Here is a 21,310-nt window from a genome sequence, read left to right as displayed (position 1 = left end):
CCTCAGCCTAACCCTAATCACGACAAAGATATATGCATTGAGCCTACCTTCACACTCAACCAAATCAGTACATGGACACGGGCATGTTTATTTATTGGGCCTTGGAGCTTTAGATCAATTCATTGATCTTTGTTATGCTGACAGGATTATATATGTTCTTATTCTCAGGTCCTACACAGGAGGCAGCCCCCCAGACGTACACCCCCAGCCGGCCCTCCTTCCCCCCTCCCACCAGGTCCACCCCCATGAGGGCTTCAGCCGCTGAGTCTTCCCAGACCATCCAGGCCAAGGCTGCTCTCAAACAGGTCAGATGCATACCAGGGAGACGGGAGAGGCAGTCAGACAACATCGAAGTTGACATTTTAATTGATTCTTTGTTGAATCAAAGGAAATTGAATAGTATCTCATCTATGTTATGAATTTGTTTACTTACCTCGCGTTGGTCAGCGTGTGAAACTGGGCACAGTGTGTAGTTTGACTAGGCTACTGTTATTGCCTGGGGTTGTCCAGCATGCAAAATGACTTGTAGATCACTGTCACTGCAGTGACATGCAGTTTGGCACTGAAAGAGAGGACTCATCAGTTGTTACAAAATATTCTGTATTTTGATGTAATAACCATCATATCGAAGTAAACTTGGAGTCATGTGATATAATTTTTACTACCACTAAGAGTTTATAGGCAGATTAAATAAATTATCAATAACTTCATGGTGGTGAAGGACAGTGGTGAGCTTGATGCAAATTTACAATAAATATTGAGAATATTACTTGAGTGCTGGTGACATATGATAATCAATGGTTGGCATCAATTATCAAATATAAATTATATTCCTCTTATCCATATCTCATCATATAACGTACCCTGTCCATTATCAGTGAACTGTTTAGAGAGCATGTGCCAAAACCAGATTGAGCAAGTTCGCGATTTATTGCCACAGTTTGTGACAAAACAATCCGTAGAGTTGAAAATGCGATGGAAACCCATTTAACTTACACTCAGTGATCAAAAGGGAACGATCGCACACTCCCACTCAGTGGCCAGTTTATTAGGTACACAACCCTGTTCACAAAAATATTTTTTACCTCTGCCCCTTCCAGTTGAACGACTCCTTCACCACATACAAGAATGAGAAGGCGGTGAACGACAGGATGCTGAATGAGCAGAACGAGAAGCTACAGGAGCAGCTGTCTGCGGTCCGCTCCCAGAAGGCCAAGCTCTCCACACAGCTGGAGTTCGCCTCCAAGAGGTAAGTTAGCCAACTGCTTAGTTGTTGTTTAAGTTATACTAAATCCAACGACAATAGTGATGTGTATGTCCTGCATTGCTTTTTCATACTTCACCTGACTTATTTTAGAAAATTCTGAGAAAATTGATTTCTGTTGCATTTTTTATTTTGGATATTGATCATTTTCCGCTTCCCTTTTCGAATGCTCTGAACAAACACATCTCATATGTATTTTTTGGGGCAGAAGTGTCCATCTGCTGAAGTAAATCAAATCATGTTTGGTCTCTGTCAGGTACGAGATGCTGCAGGAGAATGTAAACGGCTACAGGCGGGAGATCGCTGCTCTGCACGATAAGAGCCAGAAGATGGCCGCCACGGCTCAGAAACATGAGCAGATCATCCACACCATGACCCAGGATCTCCGGGCAGCCAATGAGAAGCTGGCCATGGCAGAGGTTAGGAGGTTAAGGTTGGCCCAGGCGGGGCTAGTTAAGCTGCGATGGGGTATGTATGTTTATTCATTTCTCTTCTCCCCTCTCTCCTTTCTTTTCTTTCTTTCCCCCCACCATCAGGTGCGTGGTGAGAACCTGAAGAAAGAGAGAGACATGCTGAAGTCAGCAGAGTCCAGACTGAACCAGGAGAAGGAAGCCATGATGGCTGAGCAGCGCAACCAGAACCTCCTGCTCACCAACCTCAAGTCCATCCAGGTACACACACTGCTCTTACATATGTCAACCAGTTACACAAACACATTGCACACTTACTGAGGCCTATCCTGACAGACTCCTCACAGTGGGCCTCTAGTAATTGAAAATGCCTCAAAGGACAAATCTGTGGTTTGCCGCAGAGTCCAGTCACACTACTCTAGTGTAGAAAAGATCTATGCACACTTTCTCTGTTTTGTTTAATGACGATCACCTCCCTGCCTTACTCTTGTCCCCTAGCTGACGATGGAGCGTACTGAGACCGAGACCGGGCAGCGTCTGAACAGCCAGATAGAGAGACTGGAGAGAGAGCTCACCCAGTTTAAGAAGAAACTGGCTGAGGAGGTGGAGCAGAGGCACACGCTGGGCCGTAACCAAGATGTTCGTATACACTCAATATTTTTCTTACTTCCTTTCCTCTTTCTTACTGACACTGGTTGTCTGGTTGTCTTTTTTTCTGTCTCCTTTATCTCCTCTGTCACTTTTTCATCCCCTCTTTCTTCCCCCAACCCTTTCGTTCTGTCCTTCTCTCTTTAATTGCCCTTCTCGTAAGGTATGAGTTGAATAACCGTGACTATGAGAATATTAGACCTTCTGTGGTTTTTACCATAACATCACTTAAGCCTTCCGCATGCTTCTGTTCAGCTCGCATACTCCCTTAAAAGAACGAGAAAAAAGCGGCAATAGTACTGTTTGTTCATCTTTAGACGCCGTAGCCAGTATACACTTCCTCAATATTCAGAATTAATCTAAGATGACTCAAGAAATATGTCATTAATTTTTACGTTTTTGCCAAGATTTTAGTCGCGCAATTTTACATCTAACTAAGATGTTTGGTGCAAAAAGTGAAGAAATTTGCATTAAAATGATTTGTTTCTTGTTGAATGACAACAAGCACTTCATTGAAGAATCCATACTGTTGACCAATCACTGACGAAGGGGCGTAGACTTCGTCTTGCCTTCAGATACTTTTGTGTGTGTGTGTGTGTGAACGAACAGCCCAAAAAAAAACCTTGCTGAAGACCAAAACAAAGAAAAACGTCACAATGTTGTCATAATATATGCACTAACTGTTTCAGCTGGGAGCATGCGGACACTTTTAGGCCCCCTTTCCTTCCTCCACCAGTTTTTATTTTAATATACTCCCTCAGGCTCAACTGCTGGAGGCCAAGAAGCAGCTAGAGGCCCAGTGTGCCCTGCACCAGAAGACCAAGGAGCTTTTGAAGAATGCTGAGCAGCAGGCTAACCTTCTGAAACAACAGCTCAGCCATGCTGAGAGCCAGAACCAGGGTTCAGGTCTGGGCCAGGGTCAGAGCCTGGGCCAGACCAACTCCCGGGCACCCATCAGAGCACCGTTAAGAGGTAGGCTTTCGTCCAAAGTGGCAATTACAGATGTCCTCTGGGAATTTGACAGGAGACATTGCAATGTATTGCGTAAAAGCATTGGAAATGGTGGCATTGGACCAGAACTGTTGGCATTTTCAGTCACTATCTGTTTGTGGTTTGTTTGTAGCTCCATCTCAGACCCTAGCTCAGGCCCAGTCCCAGGCTACCCAGGAAGCCCAGGCCAAGCTCCAGGCAGAACTAGAGGAGGTGCGCGGGCGTCTGCAGCAGGCCGAGAAGCAGATCAGCGATCTGCAGGAGCGCCTGCAGAACGCGAGCACTAACGTGGAGCAGTACCGCATCGTGGTGCTCAGCCTGGAGGAGTCCCTCAGCAAAGAGAAACAGGTTATGTGTTGAGAATTAGCACCAGAAAAGCGTACAAGTACTTATTATCCTACAATGACCCTTTCCCTTTGACTTATCGATCTTCCATCCTTGTAGTAATCAACACTACCAGTGAAGTTCAAACTCACTTTGAACACCAATTTGATATAACTTCTTTGATGCCTAACTTCCTCTCTCTACCTCTCTCTCTACCTCTCAGGCTCGTTCTCCTGTGGAGACTCGTCTAAAGGAGGCCCAGGAGTTCCAGCGTGGGCTGGAAAAGAAGCTGGTGGAGGCTGAGAAGGAGAAACAGGAGCTCCGTGAGGAGAAGAGGAAGGCCGTGGACATTGTGGAGAAACAGGTAAGATGGCAACTGTACCAAATACTTTCTCAAAACATCAGAAGCCACAGCTGTGGCTAAATGTTGCAATGTATTGACCCCTCTTAATGTTGGATGTCTGGAGCTGACATGTTAGTCGTGGGCCCAACAAGGCCCCTCTGTCATCCTCCGCTCATGCCCACTCATTTTTCCCCAGGTGAATGAGCTGAAGAGGACTATGAAAAACTTGCAGTCAGAGCTGCAGGAGGCTGAGGAGAGGAAGGCTGCAGCCGTCACCCAGGAACAGAAGGCCATGCAGGACAGCCTGCAGCAGGTAGACCTCCAGCTAATGTCAGGCTACATGTTCTCAGTCGATAATTAAGGGCAAACTGCCCTGTATGTTGCTTCCTTCAGATCCTTTGTGCTTCACCTCTAATTATAAATGAGGTGAAACGCTAGAAAGGCTGTTGGTATGACAGTGTCTAGGCATGGGTTTGTCAAACTTGACTCTTTTTTTCCTTGCACAGGGCAAGCTGGCAGCGGAGGCCCAGAACAAGTATGAGCGGGAGCTGATGCTGCATGCGGCTGATGTGGAGGCGCTACAGGCGGTCAAGAAACAAGGCCTGCAGGGGAACCAGAGCAGGAAGCAGCTGGAGGACAAGGCCAAACAGATCACCACCCAGCTACAGGAGGCTCGCACCAACTGGAACCAGCTGGAGAAGAAACTCAAGGTTGGTGGGGGGGAGATGTGGTGTGAACGTTGTTGAAAGAGTAATGCAAATCTTTTTGACAGACAATGTGGTAAAGAACTATTAGATTTGGCCAGGATGTAGCAGGTTACTGAAACTGAATACTGAAATGTCAAGTTTCACCGTTCCATCAGTTGCTTGCTGGTGATGAGTTGGACACATTGTTCTTCACACCCTGGCTTCCCTCTTCCCCCAGGAGGACCTGTCCAAGCAGCAGAAGCGGGCAGATGAGCTGCAGAAGCAGAATGGCCTGCTGCACCAGCAGATGGAGAGCCTGGGAGCCAAAATGGCCGCCACAGTACAGCAGCAGCAACAGGCTAGTAGGGAGAGCAGCCTCAACCTGTCCTTCAGCGAAGAGGGCAAGTCCCAGGAACAGATCCTGGAGATCCTCAGGTACTAGATAGGGATGTGACTTTGCTTACTGTGCCAATTCCTTTATAGATACTTGTTACCTGTATTGCTGACCTGTGTAATACATGGATATTTTACATCTGAATCTGCAGTCACCTGAATTTCCTGATTGTAAAACTGTAAGATCACACTGAGAAATGTTTACACTACAGAATGGTTTCCCAGACCAGATTAAGCTAGTTCTAGACAAAAAAGCACCATTCTACCTTTAAAAATGGGCTTAATCTGTGTCTGGAAAACCGAGCCTATACTAGAGCTGTTCCTAACCAGTACTTTAGCGAGCAAGCAGTTTGTTAAGCCTGCTCTGACCTTTCCCTCCTGCAGGTTTGTGCGTCGTGAGAAGGAGATCGCAGAGACACAGTTTGAGGTGGCAGAGGTTGAGACACAGCGCTACAAACAACAGGTTGAACACCAGGACCGCGAGCTGAAGGAACTACAAGAGAGCCTCAACGCTGAGAGAGAGAAACTACAGGTAGAACTAGAAAGTTCTTAACCTTTCAGAGCATCCTTTCCTCTGTTATAGCCTGCTAAGGGTTCATATTTTTATTTCAACCAACTCCGCTGTCTGCCCCCCAGCTGACAGCGAAGACCATGGCCCAGCACGATGAGAAAATGAAGAGGATGGAGAACTTAAACGTGCTGGTGGAGACCAACAAGATGCTGAAGGAGGAGAGGGAGAGGCTGGAACAGGAGCTGCACCAGACCCAGGCTAAAGTAAGAACTACTATACACTCTCTTGAGTAATGTGGAAAACACGGACAGAATCACGGAATCCAGACATTTAAACGGAATTCAACAATATTATAACATGTATTGAACTATTAGGAAATCAACTAAATGTTTTGAATTTATTTAAAAACGCTATAATTTGTAGCCTTCTGAAATACGAATGCCCATGTTTGTGTGCGGTGCGTGCGTTTGTACACATTTTGTGTAGCCGTTAATGATGATGCTAATGATGACCGTAAACTCGTAGATGGAAAAGCATTCCTTAACCTCAATGAAATGTTAACTACAAAGTAGCCTATGCCTACCTGGCAGAATATCTGATTATTTACATCAATCCAGCGGCCATTTGTTTTGTTAACTCTGCAATCACATGAGTGCTACAGAAACACTGCATACCATACAATGGTCTCTTGGTGGGTGATTTGGAGAACAAAAACCAGAAGACGAAAACTGAAACCTAGAAAAACCAAAACGAAATCAAGCGAAAAACATGAATGGATTTTATTGGGCCCTATGAGTGTTAAAAGCATCACTAATAATTGTTACTAGCTACATGATTTCTTTCTAAAGAGGTTTGTCAGCTGCAGTAATACTCTCAAATGTTTATTAGGCATCCTAATGTTGATTTCTGAGCCAGTCTGTTGCCTTTTGGAGACACATCACCTGTATGATGAGACTGAATCTGACATTTTTTATAGTTCTGTAGAACTCCGTTGCTTTGATGCTATACACGAAGAACCCTTGTCTCTATACATATACTGACAAAGTGCTCTTTTTCTCATGTGAATTGAGCGTTTACCATTACCTCCTTTTTCTTCCAGGTGCGTAAGCTGGAGGCGGACATCACTCCCCTGCAGGACTCCAACTCTGAGCTGAGTGAGAAGAATGGCATGCTGCAGGCTGAGAAGAAACTGTTGGAAGAGGACTGCAAACGCTGGAAGGCCCGCACACAGGTCAGAGGTCAACTTCAATGTTTGTGTGAGAGAGATGATGTACAGTATGTGTGTGTGCTGTTTGTTCATAAATTCACTTTGGCTATCTACTCCGATTTCAGAGCACTCTCGTCAGTGTACCAGAGCGCAGAATAACTGATGAATTTTCGAACGCACAACACCCGTTGAATATGGCCGGTGTCATTAAACGTCTGCAAATAAGTGTAATTCAATTGTTGCAAGCAGGACAGTTGCAGTCACCAACACTATGGATAACATGAAAACAGCCTTACCAGCTCTGCTAGGGAGAGTAAAATGGCCAGTGAGCTGTTCTCTCATTTGTTTCTTGAAGTAGCTAGCCAACGTTAGCCAGTTAGCTTGGGTGCTTGACTCCCGTTGTGAGGTCAGAATGCTCAGATCAACCCTACTCTTCGGCCAGATCATCCAGTGTGCGCTCTGAATGCTCAGAGAATTTACGAATGGACAATCTGACAGCGCTCTGAATTTGCGAACGCCCAGAGCACACTCTGGCACTCCAGAGTGAATTTAAGAACACACCCTGTGTGTGTGTGTGTGTCCCTCAGCAACTGGTGAGCCAGCAGAAGGACACAGACCAGGAGGAGAACAAGAAGCTGCACTCTGAGCGAGAGGCCCACCTCAAACGCATCCAGCAGCTCTCTGAGGAGACTGGGAGACTGAAGGCTGAGGTGGCCAGGTCAGTACGCACTCTCACTCGAAATAGACTCATCACAATTTACATACAATTCTTTATATTTGTTGGTATAAAAAACAAGGCAATAACCTACACTTATCAAAATTACTATAACTACCAATTTGCTATCTTATATTATTTAATCTTGTCTTACTACTACTACTACTACTACTACTACTACTACACATAATACATGGGATATCAGAGAAGCCCATCTCTGTAACCCCCCCCCCCCCAAATTACTTCCAGTTTTTTTTATCTCTTCGTCAGAAAATAACCACTGGTCACCTGAGCTCATACGCTGCTTGTAGAACTCCCTCCCCACTCTCCTGTAGAACTCCACCTCGCGCCTCATCACCTTGTGCTTGTGGACAGACGTTGTTTCTCCTGCTCAGGCAGGTTGTGGTAGCGGAAGCTGGCCATGTTTAGGGACTTCCAGTACCACTGACAATGAAAGATCTCTGAGAAACCTGGGAGGACCTGACATAAAGTCACACACAACCACTTCCTAAATTAATTCTAACGTGATGTTGAGGAATATACAAAAAAAGCAATTAACCAAATCATGTTAAGAAAATACACAATTTTATTCTTACCATTGCTGACAGGAAGATACTGATGATATGGCTGTGCCATCCAAGGTCCTGACTGGTTTAATGGCTAGGTGTAGAAGCTAATTGTTGAAAAATAGATCATGTTAAATAGCAGAAACAATTCACATGTCTGGGCCCAGATTCACAAAACCTTAAATGTCTTAACTGCCATTTTTCCCCCCCTTAACTGTAGACCTATGAAGTAAGTTAAACCAAGTTGCTATTCCCCTAGGTTTCTGGAAATGGTCTTGCGCTATTTCTTATGTATCTCCTTAAGCAAAAAGTTAAGAAATTTGATACTTAAAAATAAAATGATTGGATTTGTTCTTAATTCCAAGATAGTTCATTCGTTGTCTTAAACTCTGGGAAATGAGCGAATAATCTCATGAAAGCAATTGAACATTTTTAATTCACTCACAAACTTAATCTAAAAGTTTCAGTATTGATGGTTTTAAACCCAAGAACATGTTTTAGAACAGTAATCTCAGTATGAAATATGCTGCCATTGCTACCTAAATTGGTTGCCTTACAACACATTTTAAGAAGATTAATAAGAAGATATTTGAAGTTCGTAAATCATAAATTCTTAAGATATTGTTGCGGAATTACACTTACGAACTATCTTAGGAACTTTTTTTTTTTAAAGAAGTGTTTTGTGAATCTGGGCCCTGGTCTTGGGGTTGTTGCCACCAACTCAACATGGATGCCAATCAATCAAACATTCTAACATTTTTAATTGTGAAATCATTTTAAAATGTAAGTGTATTCTTTTGAATAGAATCGCCATGGCAAATAAATATAATGGATTTCAAATCAACACTTGCTCCCCCCTCAACCAAACATTCTACCTTTAAATATTCCACCAACTTTGCATTGTATGATTCAGAATTGCCGCGACAAAAGAGTGGAATTTATGGATGTACTCTGTGTGGATCATATAAATTCAGTTTAGCATTGAAACCACTATCAGTGGCAGAGTTAAATCAACAAATCTATGCCATTTAGCAGATGCTTTTATCCAGTCATGCGTGCATTACATTTTCATATGGGTGGTCCTAGCGGGAATCGAACCCACGCTCCTGGCAGTGCAAGAGCAGTGATCTACTAACTGAGTCACATAACAGTTGAAATTCACTTTAACACAGAAATGCGCCAATCACCCAGGGGTGTAATCATTTGTCCCAACAGTTTTGCAACTAAACATGTTTCTATTGGACAAATTCAGGTATGTCCCTCCCAGTTTTGTAACATTCACTTCTGTTTTAAGAAACGTTTTGCAACAGAATCAGTGTAATGAATACACCTCTCATATGTTGTGACATGCAATTTGCCGCTCACTCTGATTCTATGCATCGTTGTAGAATTATAAAACACACAAGTGCACACCAGGGTTGGGGACAATTCATTGTTTCCAATTCAGAAACTGAATCCAAATGTAATAGTACAGTAGGCTCAAATATAAACTGTCCAAGAGATTATTGTCCAAAATATTTGAATTACGTTATTTTCTAATCCACATTCCTCTACACTTGACTCTGTACATACCCCTGTCCTCCATTAGGACCCATGCGTCGGTGACCACAGCCCAGAGCCAGGCGCAGAACCTGAAGGAGATTCTGGGCAAGGTGACCACCGAGAGGGATGCGAAGACCCTGGACATCCAGGAGAAGTGCAAGACCATCACGCAGGTCAAGAAAATCGGACGACGTTACAAGACGCAGTATGAGGAGCTCAAAGTGCAGCACGACAAGGTGTGTGTGTGTGTGTGTGTGTGTGTGTGTGTGTGTGTGTGTGTGTGTGTGTGTGTGTGTTTGCATGCCTGTGTGTGTGTACATTTGCTGATCATGCATGTTTAAAGTTTAAACTGTACCTGCACGTGTTTGCACCCACAGCTACAATGCCCGGGGCCAGTCAGAACTTTACTGACTGTTAATTCTGTTCCGTTCCAACACTGCTCCTGTCCCCTTTGGTAGCTGGTGGCGGAGGCAGCAGCCAAGCCAGCCCAGGAGGAGGTGCTGCAGGCCGTGCAGCAGGCCCAGCTGCAGGCTCAACATGCCCAGCAGGCCTCTGCCCAAGAGATCCAGAGCCTGAAGGACTCCCTCAGCCAGGCTGAGACCAAGGTCAAAGACCTGGAGGGACAACTGAAAAACGTACAGGAGGTAGGTATACTGTATGTGTATGGAGCCAGTGTTGTAGATGCTGAGTTTAAGTAGACTTTTAGAAAAGCAGTTTTGTGCAGATGGCTGTTGGCACCTTGTCAATATCATAAACCATGTTTCCATCCAACCATTTAATGCGGTTGAATTACCTGACGCATAAAAAAAAAAGTCCTGACAGGGTTTATGGAAACAGGAAATGTCGGTGTAATTTCGAAAGATATGTCGAAGATATGAAAAATGTCGAAAGACTATTTGTTCGTTCGACATGGTGGGATCTTTTTTGTCTGTATAAAGAATTATGCGCAAATATTAACATAACCATCATATCGAAGTAAACTTGGAGCAAATGATATTGGCCTACCACCACAATGTGGAAAACATGAAAAGTTTATAGGCAGATGAAATAAGTTATGAACTTCAGCTGGTGGTTAAGTGCACAGTGATCAGGCACATTTCCAATAGGCTAAATATTGAGGGTAGGCTGTTATTTGAACGCTTGTGACATGATGATCGGTGCTTGGCTGCCAATTATCAATTGAGATTGTCTTGCTCTTATCCATATCTCATCATATAACCCCCTGTCCACTATCAGTAAAGTCTTGTCCTAGAGAGCATGAGGTGAAACCAGACTGCGTCTGAGCTATTTATCACTACAGTTTTTGTGACAAAGCCTTTTATCCCCAACAAGTCAGTTTGATGGAAACTCACCACTGGTGGGAAAATCTGGTGTTTTTATGCAGATTTTTTTTAATTATTCGCCTGAAAATCTGTCACCATTTGGATGGAAACCTAGCTATTGACTAGAAATGTACATTTGATTGTATTTGAATTTCCATAAATACATATTTTTTCATAGAAAGAGCATGATTGCTTGGACAGAGAATACGTTGCCTTCTTTCTTGTCCAACCATGATCCTGTTCCCTGGTTCTGGAGGACCAATCTATTCCCTTTCCTGTACTTCCTTCACCATACAGCTTTACAAAACACCTCAAACCGTTGACCCCCAAACCCCTCTAATGATAGCAGGAGACACATTTCCATCTCGTATGGATTAATAAAGTATTGTTCTCCATCACCCTGTCAGACAGTGAATGAGCGCAACACAGAGATGGGGCGTCTGAGACAGGAGCTGACCCGGCTCCAGGAACAGTCTGCACAGGGGACACAGAGTGAAGTGACCCGGCTGAAACAGGAGCTGACCCGGCTCCAGGAACAGTTTACCCAGGCCCAGGGGACCCAGGGTGAAGTGACCCGTCTGAAACAGGAGCTGACCCGGCTCCAGGAACAGTCTACCCAGGCCCAGGGGACCCAGGGTGAAGTGACCCGGCTGAAACAGGAGCTGACCCGGCTCCAGGAACAGTCTACCCAGGCCCAAGGGACCCAGGGTGAAGTGACCCGGCTGAAACAGGAGCTGACCCGGCTCCAGGAACAGTCTACCCAGGCCCAGGGGACCCAGGGTGAAGTGACCCGGCTGAAACAGGAGCTGACCCGGCTCCAGGAACAGTCTACCCAGGCCCAGGGTGAAGTGACCCGGCTGAAACAGGAGCTGACCCGGCTCCAGGAACAGTCTACCCAGGCCCAGGGGACCCAGGGTGAAGTGACTCGGCTGAAACAGGAGCTGCAGGAGAAGACTGCTCAGGAGGAGTCGCTACGGCAACAGATGGCCGACAAGGAGGAGAAGACCAAGAAGGTCTTCATGGGAGCCAAGCAGAAGATCAACCAACTCAACAGTAAGTCACATAGCTAGCTGTTTATGTTTATTTATGCACATTATCTAGTTTGTTGCCCTGATTTTTAAAGAAATTATTTAAGTGATGTGAGAACTATCTGGGGTTTGTACTCATCACGGATTCCAAATGAAGTATTCTGTGTGTGTCCCAGTTGCGAAGGAGCATCTGACCAAGGAGGTGGAGGAGCTGAAGCAGCAGCGGGAGGAGCAGGAGGTGCGTCTGAGTGCTCTCAAGTCCCAGTATGAGGGCCGTCTGCACCGACAGGACCGAGAGATCAGGGAGCTCCGAGACCACCGTGACGAACAACCTCATAGAGACGAGTCCCAGGACCAGGGGAAAAATAAGGTACAGGCACTGCACACAAACATCTGCATATACCCATACATACTGTACATGGAGTACTGTACACTTGATTTGGGATAAATTACATTTTAAATTCAGTCAATCCAGGAGATAAATTCCCATTCAATTATTTGTGATGGACACTTTCTCCTTCCAGACCCAGGAGCAGCAGCAGAGAGCTCCAGAACAGAGGCAGATCAACCAGAGGACTTCCCAAGCTGCAGACAGGGGAAGGTAGAAATATATCTGAATCATGCACACTGAAAATAAATACTGGTTTAAAATCTAAAGTAACTGATGCATCCCCCAACTCTTAACACCACATCTGTGTCTTGTCTCCAATTTCTTACCAAACAGTGGTTCTTCCAGCTCTTCAGAGCAGCCCCCCACTGCCAACATCAAACCCACCACAGTGTCGGGCGGTGCCCCCAGTAAACCTTCCCCCATCCCCGGGAACAAGTCCACCCCCAGGGCCAGCATCCGACCCATGGTGCCCATAACCATGCCCACACCCACGGCCACTGTCATGCCCCATACACAGTCTGAAAGCCAGGAAGGTGAGAGAAGTGGCTCTGTATTATAGGATTGGCATTAGATTGGCCACTGTCCCCCAGGGCAGCTGTGGATGGGCGACTTTTGACCTGACCTTGTTATCCCCTGTGTGTGTGTGTGTGTGTGTGTGTTAACCCCCACAGTGCTGCAGTCCTCTGAGGGTGGAACCCCTGTGGAACACGTGTCTGTGTTCGGCAGCACCAGCGGCTCTGTCCGCTCCACCAGCCCTAGCGTCCAGAACATCACGCACTCTCAGTTTCAGCCAATCAGCAGCCAGGCCACCGCCTTCGTCCAGCCAACCCAGCAACAGCAGGCCCCGCCCACCGCTGAGCCGGCCAGTCAGGAGACCGAGGCGGGCCCTAGTGGTCAAGTGGAGAGGCCCTCCACGTCTACGGCTGTATTTGGCTCCGCTATTGCTACAGGGGGCTCTGCTGGGCCAAAGTGTGCCCGCGAGGTGGAGCTGGAGGCTCGGGCAGAGAGCCCTGACACGGCCCTGGAGAACCCAGACGAACCACCCATCCCCAAGAAGCTCCGTATCATCCAGAGAGTGGGCCTGGAGGAGGAGAATGAAGAGGGCACTGATGGAGAGGCTGAGGGGTCAGGGGAGAACCAGGAGACTCCAGACGGCAGCCAGGTAAACCTTAAGACAGGAGTGTGTGCGCACAAATTCATACGCATGTGTATCAGGCCCTGTATGTGTACAGGTGCATGCATTCATCATCACATGAGTCCTGTTGCAAAACCCTATCTAACTGTGTGTGGTAGGAGCTACCAGACGTGTCCTTTCCTGTACTGGGAGAGGTGGAGGAAGAGGATGACGGGGTGTCCCAGTCTGTCCCCTCAGACCACCAGGTGACCCACCAACCCTCTGACACCCAGGACTCCAGCGAAGAGCGCCAGCCTGACGTCATCATCATCGACACAGACAGCTCCAGTCGAGAAGAAGAAGAGGAAGAGGAGGAGGCAGAGCAGGTGAGGGTTTCAGTATATGTTGACGTTAAAATATATTCAGTGTTTTATGAATGTTTGCAGAATCTGATCTGTTGATCTCTATTTAGGTGTTTAATTTGAAGAAAGGTGTTTTCAGCATTTCACGCTAGATTATTTTTTCTGTAAAAGCACTTTGTATACATTAACAATTGTCACAATCTTTAAATACATTTGATTATTCAAGAAATGTTTGTATTTCCCAGTATGAGGAAGAGGTGGAGGAAGAGAAGGATGATGATGATGATGACGAGGACCAGGGGATGGGAAGAGAGGAGAGCAACGAGGGGAGCGGAGACGCCAACGAGCCGTTTGAAGGAGACGAGACGGGCCCTGAGACCTCGGAGCCTGCCTCGGAGAACGAGGAGAGCATGGGAGCTATAGACTCCACCTCCCAGAAACAGGCTGACTCGCAAAGCGGTGAGAGAGAGACACTGTTTTTGTACAACATTTGTATTATGAAGTCCCCCAGTTGGCATTTGAAACACTGATGACTGAGGGAGTTTTGTTTGACAATTGAGACTTCCAAATATGGATGTCGTGTTTTGAAAGTAAAATGAATGCAGTAAATATCATTAAGTAGAAGTGAATAGAAACTTCGGGTAGATGTGACTGACGTATCAGTCTGAGACATTAACCCTTTCCCCTGCTTCCAGGTGAGGGGAGCAGCAGTACCACCGAATCCTTCCCCATGGCCATGTCCGACCCCCCCCAAAGAACTACTACAGCCTACCGCTAGTACTACCAGCACTTTCTCCTTCTCTACCTCCCCCTTCTCCCCCTCCTCCAGCCTGCGCCTGCCCCAGTCCGTCCCCCGCCGACCCCCACACCCCCTGCCCCCACGCCTCTACATCCAGCCCCCCGGCACTGAGCTGGGCCTGGGACCTCCACCCACACAGGTAAGGTTTTGATCCAGACACATGCCTTCAGACGTAAATACAGATATTCAGATGTAACCTGTACTAACATGCTCCTGTGTTCAATTATACAATATTCGCTATGTACTGAGTCAGCTGTGCAAAAAGATTTTGTCTAGTTTAGCGTCCTTGTGGTTGTTTGTCCCACAGAGGCTGTCTGCGCCAATCCGCCGGCAGTCTGTAGGCAGAGGACCCCAGCTCACGCCTGGGATAGGCAACATGGTAAGGCAGGAAGTAACCTAACCAAGTCATGTCTTGCACAGTTTTCTAGTCCTCTCTCACCATCTCTGTTCTCCATCCCTCAGCAACACTTCTTTGATGACGATGACAGGATGGTCCCCAGTACGCCCACGCTGGTGGTGCCCCACCGGACTGATGGCTTTGCTGAGGCCATCCAGTACGTCTCTTTCTCACACACACACACTTGCTTGTATGGACCCTTAAATGAATGTTGTGATTTGGTATTTATTGACTGGACACAGTCTCTTGGCCGTTGGTTTTTCATTGATATTATTATCGGTGTCTGTCCCATGTCTTATATTTCTGTCTGTCTCAGTTCTCCCCAGGTAGCAGGAGTTCCCAGGTTCAGGTTTGGTCCTCCTGAAGACATGCCTCAGGCCAGCTCGTCCCACTCTGACCTCGGACAGCTCGCCTCACAAGGAGGTACAACACACACCAAGTAGCACTGAGTGAATATGCTGCTCTGTACTGTCTTTTTCCTCTATAGATACAATATCTCTGTCATGAAATTGATATGTCATTGTACTGAGTGTCCGCTTCAACTCCCTGACCTCTGTGGTTGTGTCTGTAGGTCTGGGGATGTACGAGAGTCCTCTGTTCCTGGCCGCTCACGACGAGGAGTCTGGAGGGAGGAGTGTTCCCACCACGCCCCTGCAGGTTGCTGCCCCAGTGACGCTCTTCAATGAATCCCACCCCTCTGATGCCCAGGACATGGCATCCCAGTCTGTTCCCATGGTGACAACATCCACGAGCCACCACGGGCTGGCAGTCCCCGGCGGAGAGGCCGTCCCAGGAGATGACGGGGACGAGGTGTTCATGGAGGCAGATAGTGAAGGGTGAGAACAGGGGTTGTTGGGGTGTGGGGATGGGGTGTGTGTGTGTGTTGCTCATACACACTTTTCAATCCTATTAGTAGGAGTGGTGAAGCGTCCATGGATAGCCAGGCTGAGATGGACTCTGCCCAGCCGTCAGACGATGCCAGTCTGCCCTCCACAAGCCAGGAGCCCACCTCCAGCTCTGCCGGTCAGTACAGCTTTCCCTCTCTCACGTCTCTCTTGCTTGTTCTCTTACACCTCAACCTTCTCTCATCCCTGCTTACAACCTCTTTGTCTCCTCTCTAATTCTTTCGCTCCCTCTCTCTTCAGACACCAGCAGTAGTGTGCAGCCCAAGCCCTCCGGCCGCCCCTTGGCCCAGCACTCTCTGCCCATGAGGACAGCCAACAGGGGCAGGGCGCTCATCCGCAGAGGAGGTGAGCTTTCATCTACATAGAATTTTTAAGTCTTGAAGGCCACTTTTAACCCAGAACAACATGTTATAAGTCCATTCAACTAAAGCAGTGGCTTTGCTACCATACTGTTGCATCATAGAGTAGAAACACAGCACACAACAAAGTAGAGGAGAATTGTTTTTATTAGTTTGATAAGCAAGTGAAAGTAGGTGACATAAAGCACACATTGTAGACTTTTGTTTGGCATGTTGGAGTACATGTGCTGCAAGTATTGTTGGAGCAGGGTTGCTGTCATGCGAGAGCTATTTAAGCCCCCCCAGGTATGGTATTATCTTATGTTTGAGCTTAGCACTGACAGTTTAGAGGTAATTATTTCAATGCACATCAAAACAATCTTCAAAGAAGCTATAGTGACCCAATCTAAAGCAGCACAACAGTTACAAGCTTCATAGGGTGGCCATTTTGGATGATGGGTAAGATGGAACTTGTCTCTTTTCGCCTCCTCCATTCAAGGTATGGGGTTCCTTCGAGCAGGAAGAGGCCCCTTCGGTAGAGGAAACCTACCCCGCTAATGATGCCATTGTGCACTGCTCCACCCCCCTCCCTTCGTCCCAACTATCAATCAGTGTCTTGGTCTACTTAAAAAATTCAACTAATTTGTGATGGACTTCTTCCCTAACTTTGTGTCAGTGGATACCATACATTTTAGTTGTTTTGTATTTGTTTCAAGAAGAGTAATTGTTCCATTGCTTTTGTTTTTGCTAATAAACTTTGAGAAAAATAAAATGTTTGTCGTTGTCGGTGGTCCATCCATAGGGTTGCTCTAGACACACTTGAGCCAGTTGATGGAGTTCTGGCGGGGATCAGGGTTGTCTGGTTTTGCCAGAGCAGGCAGGTCACCAGATATCTTGATGTTGAAGTAGTGCTAAAATGTTACTATATAGATTATAAATAACTACCTTTCCAACAGAATACCAGGGCAGGGCTGCCATTTGCTTTTAGATTAGCATTTTGACTTTTTAGTATTTGTTTTTATCCTAAGTGACCGGTCATTTACACATGGCATATTCTGTTTCTCCAAGTCAAAACATGTTTGATTCCATTAATTCCATTCCAGCCATTACTGTGAGCCTATCCTCTCCAACTAATGTGCCAACGGCCACCTGTGGTTCAAAGGCACTTAAATCTCTTATCTTGCCCATTCAATGTCTGAATAGGACATACTAACAATGTCTCAAGGCTTACACATTTTTCTCTAACCTGTCTCCTCCCCTTCATAAACACTGAAGTGTGTTTAACAAGTGACCTCAAGGGATCACCTGGTCAGTCTGTCATGGAAAGAGCAGGTGTTCTTAATGTTTTGAACACCGTATGTCAAACGCAGCATCAGCGTAAGAATGATACGTTTCTTAAGTGTGTATGTATACAGTACATTACGTAGATGTCTTTTGAACTGCAGTAACCCCATTTCCATGATATAACCAAGATATCAGATGTACAATACATTGACCGAGACTTAGGTCCAGCAAAGAGGAAGTATTTGTATCTGTCAGCCTTCTTGGCGCTGGGGACAGACACAGCTGAGGTCACTGAGGAGGGGAAGCCTTTCAGAGACCGCTTGATGTTAATCTCTCCTCCCAGATGCACCTCTGCTTGGCGAACGTGGTGTTTCTTGGTACTGGACTTGGATTTCTTGCCACAGACTGAACTACTTCTAGCAGGGTAGGAGTATTTCTGCATGGTGCCTCCTGTGAGAAAGAAATGGTCAATTAGGATCGAGTGAAGCAAGCTCATTGGTGTAAAGCAATGGGAGTAGGTTAGGTAGTGGTAATCCTCAAAGCTTTCCCTAACCTTTCTTGAAGAAGTAGACAGACTCAGGCCTTCTCCAGGTAGCAGGCACAGACAGGGCTGCAGTGATGGTGCCAGTCAGACCATCAAAACTAGAGGCAACAGATTTGGGGTAACCAGGCTCCATCTTGCCATTGTCCATCCTCCAGTCGCCATCACCCTAACATGGAAAAGAGATTGGGACAAAAGTGTTGCCATTTGGTTCCACCAAGGAATCTCCACTGCCCCAACCCTCTGAACTTCTCTCAGGTTCTAGATTTTTCCTCTGCAGTTCTACAGTACCTTCATGATGTAGCTCTTGCCCTGGCAGTTGGTGCGGGTGAAGGCACTGTCGATAGGGGATGGAATGCCCAACTCCTCTGTGATGTTACAATGCTCTACACACGCCCTTGAAGATGAGAATGGTTCCATTAGCCAGAGTGGTCAGTCCGTTGATGGGCAGGTCACTGCAGAGGTCTGTGTTACTGTTGGCATCTAGAGTAAAGAGGACACACCCGTGTGGGTAGAAGCCATTACAATTGTTTTTCATTTACTATATAATACATATAGCTTACTGTATAATAGCTAAATATTTACTTGACAGTGATTGCATTTTTTTTTTTGCCATAATCAATTGATGCAGTACTATACATCACAACAGAGCAGACATCCCAAATGTGACTGATGGAGAAACATTACATTAGTATCTAATCTGAGGTCCCTACCTGGTAGACTTTTGTGGGGTTTGTTTGGGTTGTTGACCTCCAAGGCCTTGGCTATGCCTGCCAGGGTGCTGGGGTCGTTGAGCCCCAAGGCCTTGACTATGTCTGCCAGAGTGATGGGTTTGTTGGGGTCGTTGAGCCCCAAGGCCTTGACTATGTCTGCCAGAGTGATGGATTTGTTGGGGTCGTTGAGCCCCAAGGCCTTAGCTAGATCTGCCAGAGTGTTGGGGCTGTTGAGGTTTTGGGGTGTCTCAGGGTCGTTGTGGTTTTTGACTCCCAAATCCTTGACTATGCCTGCCTGAGTGCTGGGGGTCATTGAGCACCAAAGCCTTGACTATATCTGCCAGAGTTATGGGTTTGTTGGGGTTCTTGACCCCGAAGGACTCAGCTAAGTCTGCTGGGATCATTCAACACCATGGCCTTGGCTATGTCTGCCAGAGGGCTGAAGTTGTTGGGGTTTTGGGGGGGTCAAAAAAAAGAACCAACACACAGACTTTCTCTTTGTACATGGTCCTGTCTACTACACCATTGATGGATGACTTGGCCTGTCACATAGTTTGAGTTTCAGGTACATCAACACATGTTTACATTCATGCATATATACAGACTCTGATGAATAACCATTCTGACTTTTAAATAAAGACATAGTAATGACATGGTAGTAGCATCAGTCTTACCGGAAGTGCAGAGAGTCTCAAAGTCCTTGCAGCACTCGTCATGAGGGAGGCAGCTGGTGTCACACTGGCAGGGCTGGCCACGAGCAAATGGCTCACCACATCTAGCACTGCAGCTGTCTGCCGGTTGGGACGACAGCGATGGGGAGGGATGAGCTCAAAAACAACTACTACTGTACATTCAATGCTACCATTAAAAAAGGTCCAAAGTGACTTACAGAACTGTTGATATTAACAGTGTCACATATTCAGCATATAATGTGGCCCCTGTACCAGACAATAGGTTCTTACCTTGAGCAGCGGAGAATGGCAGAAGAGCAGCACAGGTCTCCACCACGAAGGCAGCCAACACGATGATGCAGTCATCATGAGTTTGTCTCAAATAGAATAGAGAAACAAGACTATGAAATACCTTTTGTCCAACTCAGTAGGATGAACTGGAAAAAGCATCTTTCTCTTTGGTTTTATCCATAAAGGAGTTCTACAAAGTTACATTCAAATAATCAAACCATAACTAATTATCAATGTTCTCTTCACATGTTATGCTTGGTAGGTCCCTGAAATAGAGAAAAAGATAGAAGAACGCCAATCACCTTCACAGAAGTCAACTGCAGTCGACTCACCTTGCTCTCTCTAACTTCCTATGGGCTTTATAAAGTGTGAATAGGGCTGGTTTTGGAGTGACAGCTACCGCAGGACATTTTTATTAGTTCAAATACAGCCACAATTAAAACCACAAATGATGCAGAGACCTCCTACGCACTCACAGGAAGTAGAACTAAACTGGCCAGGTGTGTTGAGGTGTGGAATAAAAAACTGGAAGAGCATCTGTGGGCATAGACACCGATGACATCACAGTGAGGTGACGACCTTGCTTTTCAAGGGTCCCCAAAAAACACTATGTTCTTTATATTAATAACCAGACCTGCATGGTTGTTCCCGCAACTCTGTGTGGACTCCAACAACGACACACTGATTGGTTTTTATCATGCCAACCTCAATTGGTTAAAAGTTTGAATTGTTCTCGTGATTCACAATGTGGTCGTACCACAGTGTATGATCAAGCTTTCACTCTCAGGGCCCAAACTTCGAACTGATATAATAGTACTGTATTACAAAACAAAAATAACCGATTGTTTTAATGTGATATTTTAACTACATTCTGACTGTAGTGTTCCTTACAGTAAGTTAGTGGAACATGGTCAATCATGACTAAACTAATCCAATTACTCTATAACCAGGAAGAACTCTATGATAGTGCCAATATAATAGGTAATCTCTGGCTAGTACTAGGGCTCTTAAAGGTTTTGCCTTGTCAGATCATGTGGTCAGGAAGATCTCTGGACCCAAGTGATAATGTAGCAACTGAACAGTGTACAGTGATTTGAATGTATGTCATTCAGCACACCTTTATTGTGGCGTTCATCTCTCTGAGTAGGTCTGTGTACAACACGAGGGGTATACTACAGCGCAGGCTCAATGAGTTAGCAAGCTAACTTGCCTTAATATTCTGAAATAACTTCTTATTTAAGCTTGAAATGGGCATGGTCTAAATGAGTCAACAACCAAAAACACAAATCTCAGTTTAGCCTTCTTAATGAACCAGAAAATCAATAGTTATTTCTGGTTGTTTATCAAAGTTAGCTGGCTAACTCATTGATCCTGCTTTGTAGTATACCCCTGAGATCTTCCAGTGATTTGATCTCGCTACAATAACAATGAGGCACACCGAAACAGAGCACTTACTCTCACTACCACTTGGTATTTTATTAGGATCCCCATTAGCTGTTACAAAAGCTGCAGCTACTCTTCCTGGGGTCCACACAAAACATGAAACATAAAACAG

At 45.9% G+C, this 21,310-nt stretch overlaps 2 protein-coding genes across 5 annotated transcripts in view; one reads left to right on the top strand and one right to left on the bottom strand.

The window, feature by feature from the left end:
- The window catches only part of tpra (translocated promoter region a, nuclear basket protein), a 25,693-nt gene extending 8,662 nt beyond the window's left edge, over positions 1 to 17,031 (top strand). The window contains exons 16-48 of one of the 4 annotated variants that reach the window (XM_038964121.1): positions 169 to 305; positions 1,101 to 1,249; positions 1,521 to 1,683; positions 1,801 to 1,935; positions 2,173 to 2,313; positions 3,084 to 3,294; positions 3,446 to 3,660; positions 3,860 to 4,000; positions 4,176 to 4,292; positions 4,486 to 4,689; positions 4,904 to 5,100; positions 5,443 to 5,590; positions 5,695 to 5,832; positions 6,669 to 6,800; positions 7,364 to 7,494; positions 9,646 to 9,835; positions 10,058 to 10,243; positions 11,329 to 11,974; positions 12,126 to 12,319; positions 12,474 to 12,550; positions 12,674 to 12,873; positions 13,012 to 13,502; positions 13,634 to 13,840; positions 14,062 to 14,275; positions 14,512 to 14,593; positions 14,646 to 14,754; positions 14,923 to 15,006; positions 15,078 to 15,169; positions 15,329 to 15,435; positions 15,584 to 15,848; positions 15,926 to 16,035; positions 16,158 to 16,262; positions 16,755 to 17,031. In XM_038964121.1, coding sequence (XP_038820049.1) covers positions 169 to 305; positions 1,101 to 1,249; positions 1,521 to 1,683; positions 1,801 to 1,935; positions 2,173 to 2,313; positions 3,084 to 3,294; positions 3,446 to 3,660; positions 3,860 to 4,000; positions 4,176 to 4,292; positions 4,486 to 4,689; positions 4,904 to 5,100; positions 5,443 to 5,590; positions 5,695 to 5,832; positions 6,669 to 6,800; positions 7,364 to 7,494; positions 9,646 to 9,835; positions 10,058 to 10,243; positions 11,329 to 11,974; positions 12,126 to 12,319; positions 12,474 to 12,550; positions 12,674 to 12,873; positions 13,012 to 13,502; positions 13,634 to 13,840; positions 14,062 to 14,275; positions 14,512 to 14,593; positions 14,646 to 14,754; positions 14,923 to 15,006; positions 15,078 to 15,169; positions 15,329 to 15,435; positions 15,584 to 15,848; positions 15,926 to 16,035; positions 16,158 to 16,262; positions 16,755 to 16,813 — 5,777 coding nt within the window. In that variant the 3' untranslated portion in view covers positions 16,814 to 17,031. Of the gene's footprint in view, positions 1 to 168; positions 306 to 1,100; positions 1,250 to 1,520; positions 1,684 to 1,800; positions 1,936 to 2,172; positions 2,314 to 3,083; positions 3,295 to 3,445; positions 3,661 to 3,859; positions 4,001 to 4,175; positions 4,293 to 4,485; positions 4,690 to 4,903; positions 5,101 to 5,442; positions 5,591 to 5,694; positions 5,833 to 6,668; positions 6,801 to 7,363; positions 7,495 to 9,645; positions 9,836 to 10,057; positions 10,244 to 11,328; positions 11,975 to 12,125; positions 12,320 to 12,473; positions 12,551 to 12,673; positions 12,874 to 13,011; positions 13,503 to 13,633; positions 13,841 to 14,061; positions 14,276 to 14,511; positions 14,755 to 14,922; positions 15,007 to 15,077; positions 15,170 to 15,328; positions 15,436 to 15,583; positions 15,849 to 15,925; positions 16,036 to 16,157; positions 16,263 to 16,754 lie in introns of those variants that run through there. The other 3 variants (XM_038964120.1, XM_038964119.1, XM_038964118.1) reach the window with 3 other exon arrangements.
- On the bottom strand, positions 16,416 to 21,310 carry LOC120020450 (proteoglycan 4-like). The gene is made up of 5 exons (XM_038964125.1): positions 19,756 to 21,310; positions 19,468 to 19,584; positions 18,372 to 18,563; positions 18,093 to 18,249; positions 16,416 to 17,989 (listed from the first exon to the last, which is right to left on the bottom strand). The coding sequence occupies exons 3-5, from the start codon at positions 18,498 to 18,500 to the stop codon at positions 17,628 to 17,630; spliced, it is 648 nt and encodes a 215-aa protein (XP_038820053.1). The 5' UTR covers positions 18,501 to 18,563; positions 19,468 to 19,584; positions 19,756 to 21,310; the 3' UTR covers positions 16,416 to 17,627.

This window comes from Salvelinus namaycush, chromosome 25, assembly GCF_016432855.1.
Source record: "Salvelinus namaycush isolate Seneca chromosome 25, SaNama_1.0, whole genome shotgun sequence".
In the NCBI taxonomy this organism is placed as follows: Eukaryota; Metazoa; Chordata; class Actinopteri; order Salmoniformes; family Salmonidae; genus Salvelinus; species Salvelinus namaycush.
This window is presented reverse-complemented; position numbering and strand designations above follow the sequence as displayed.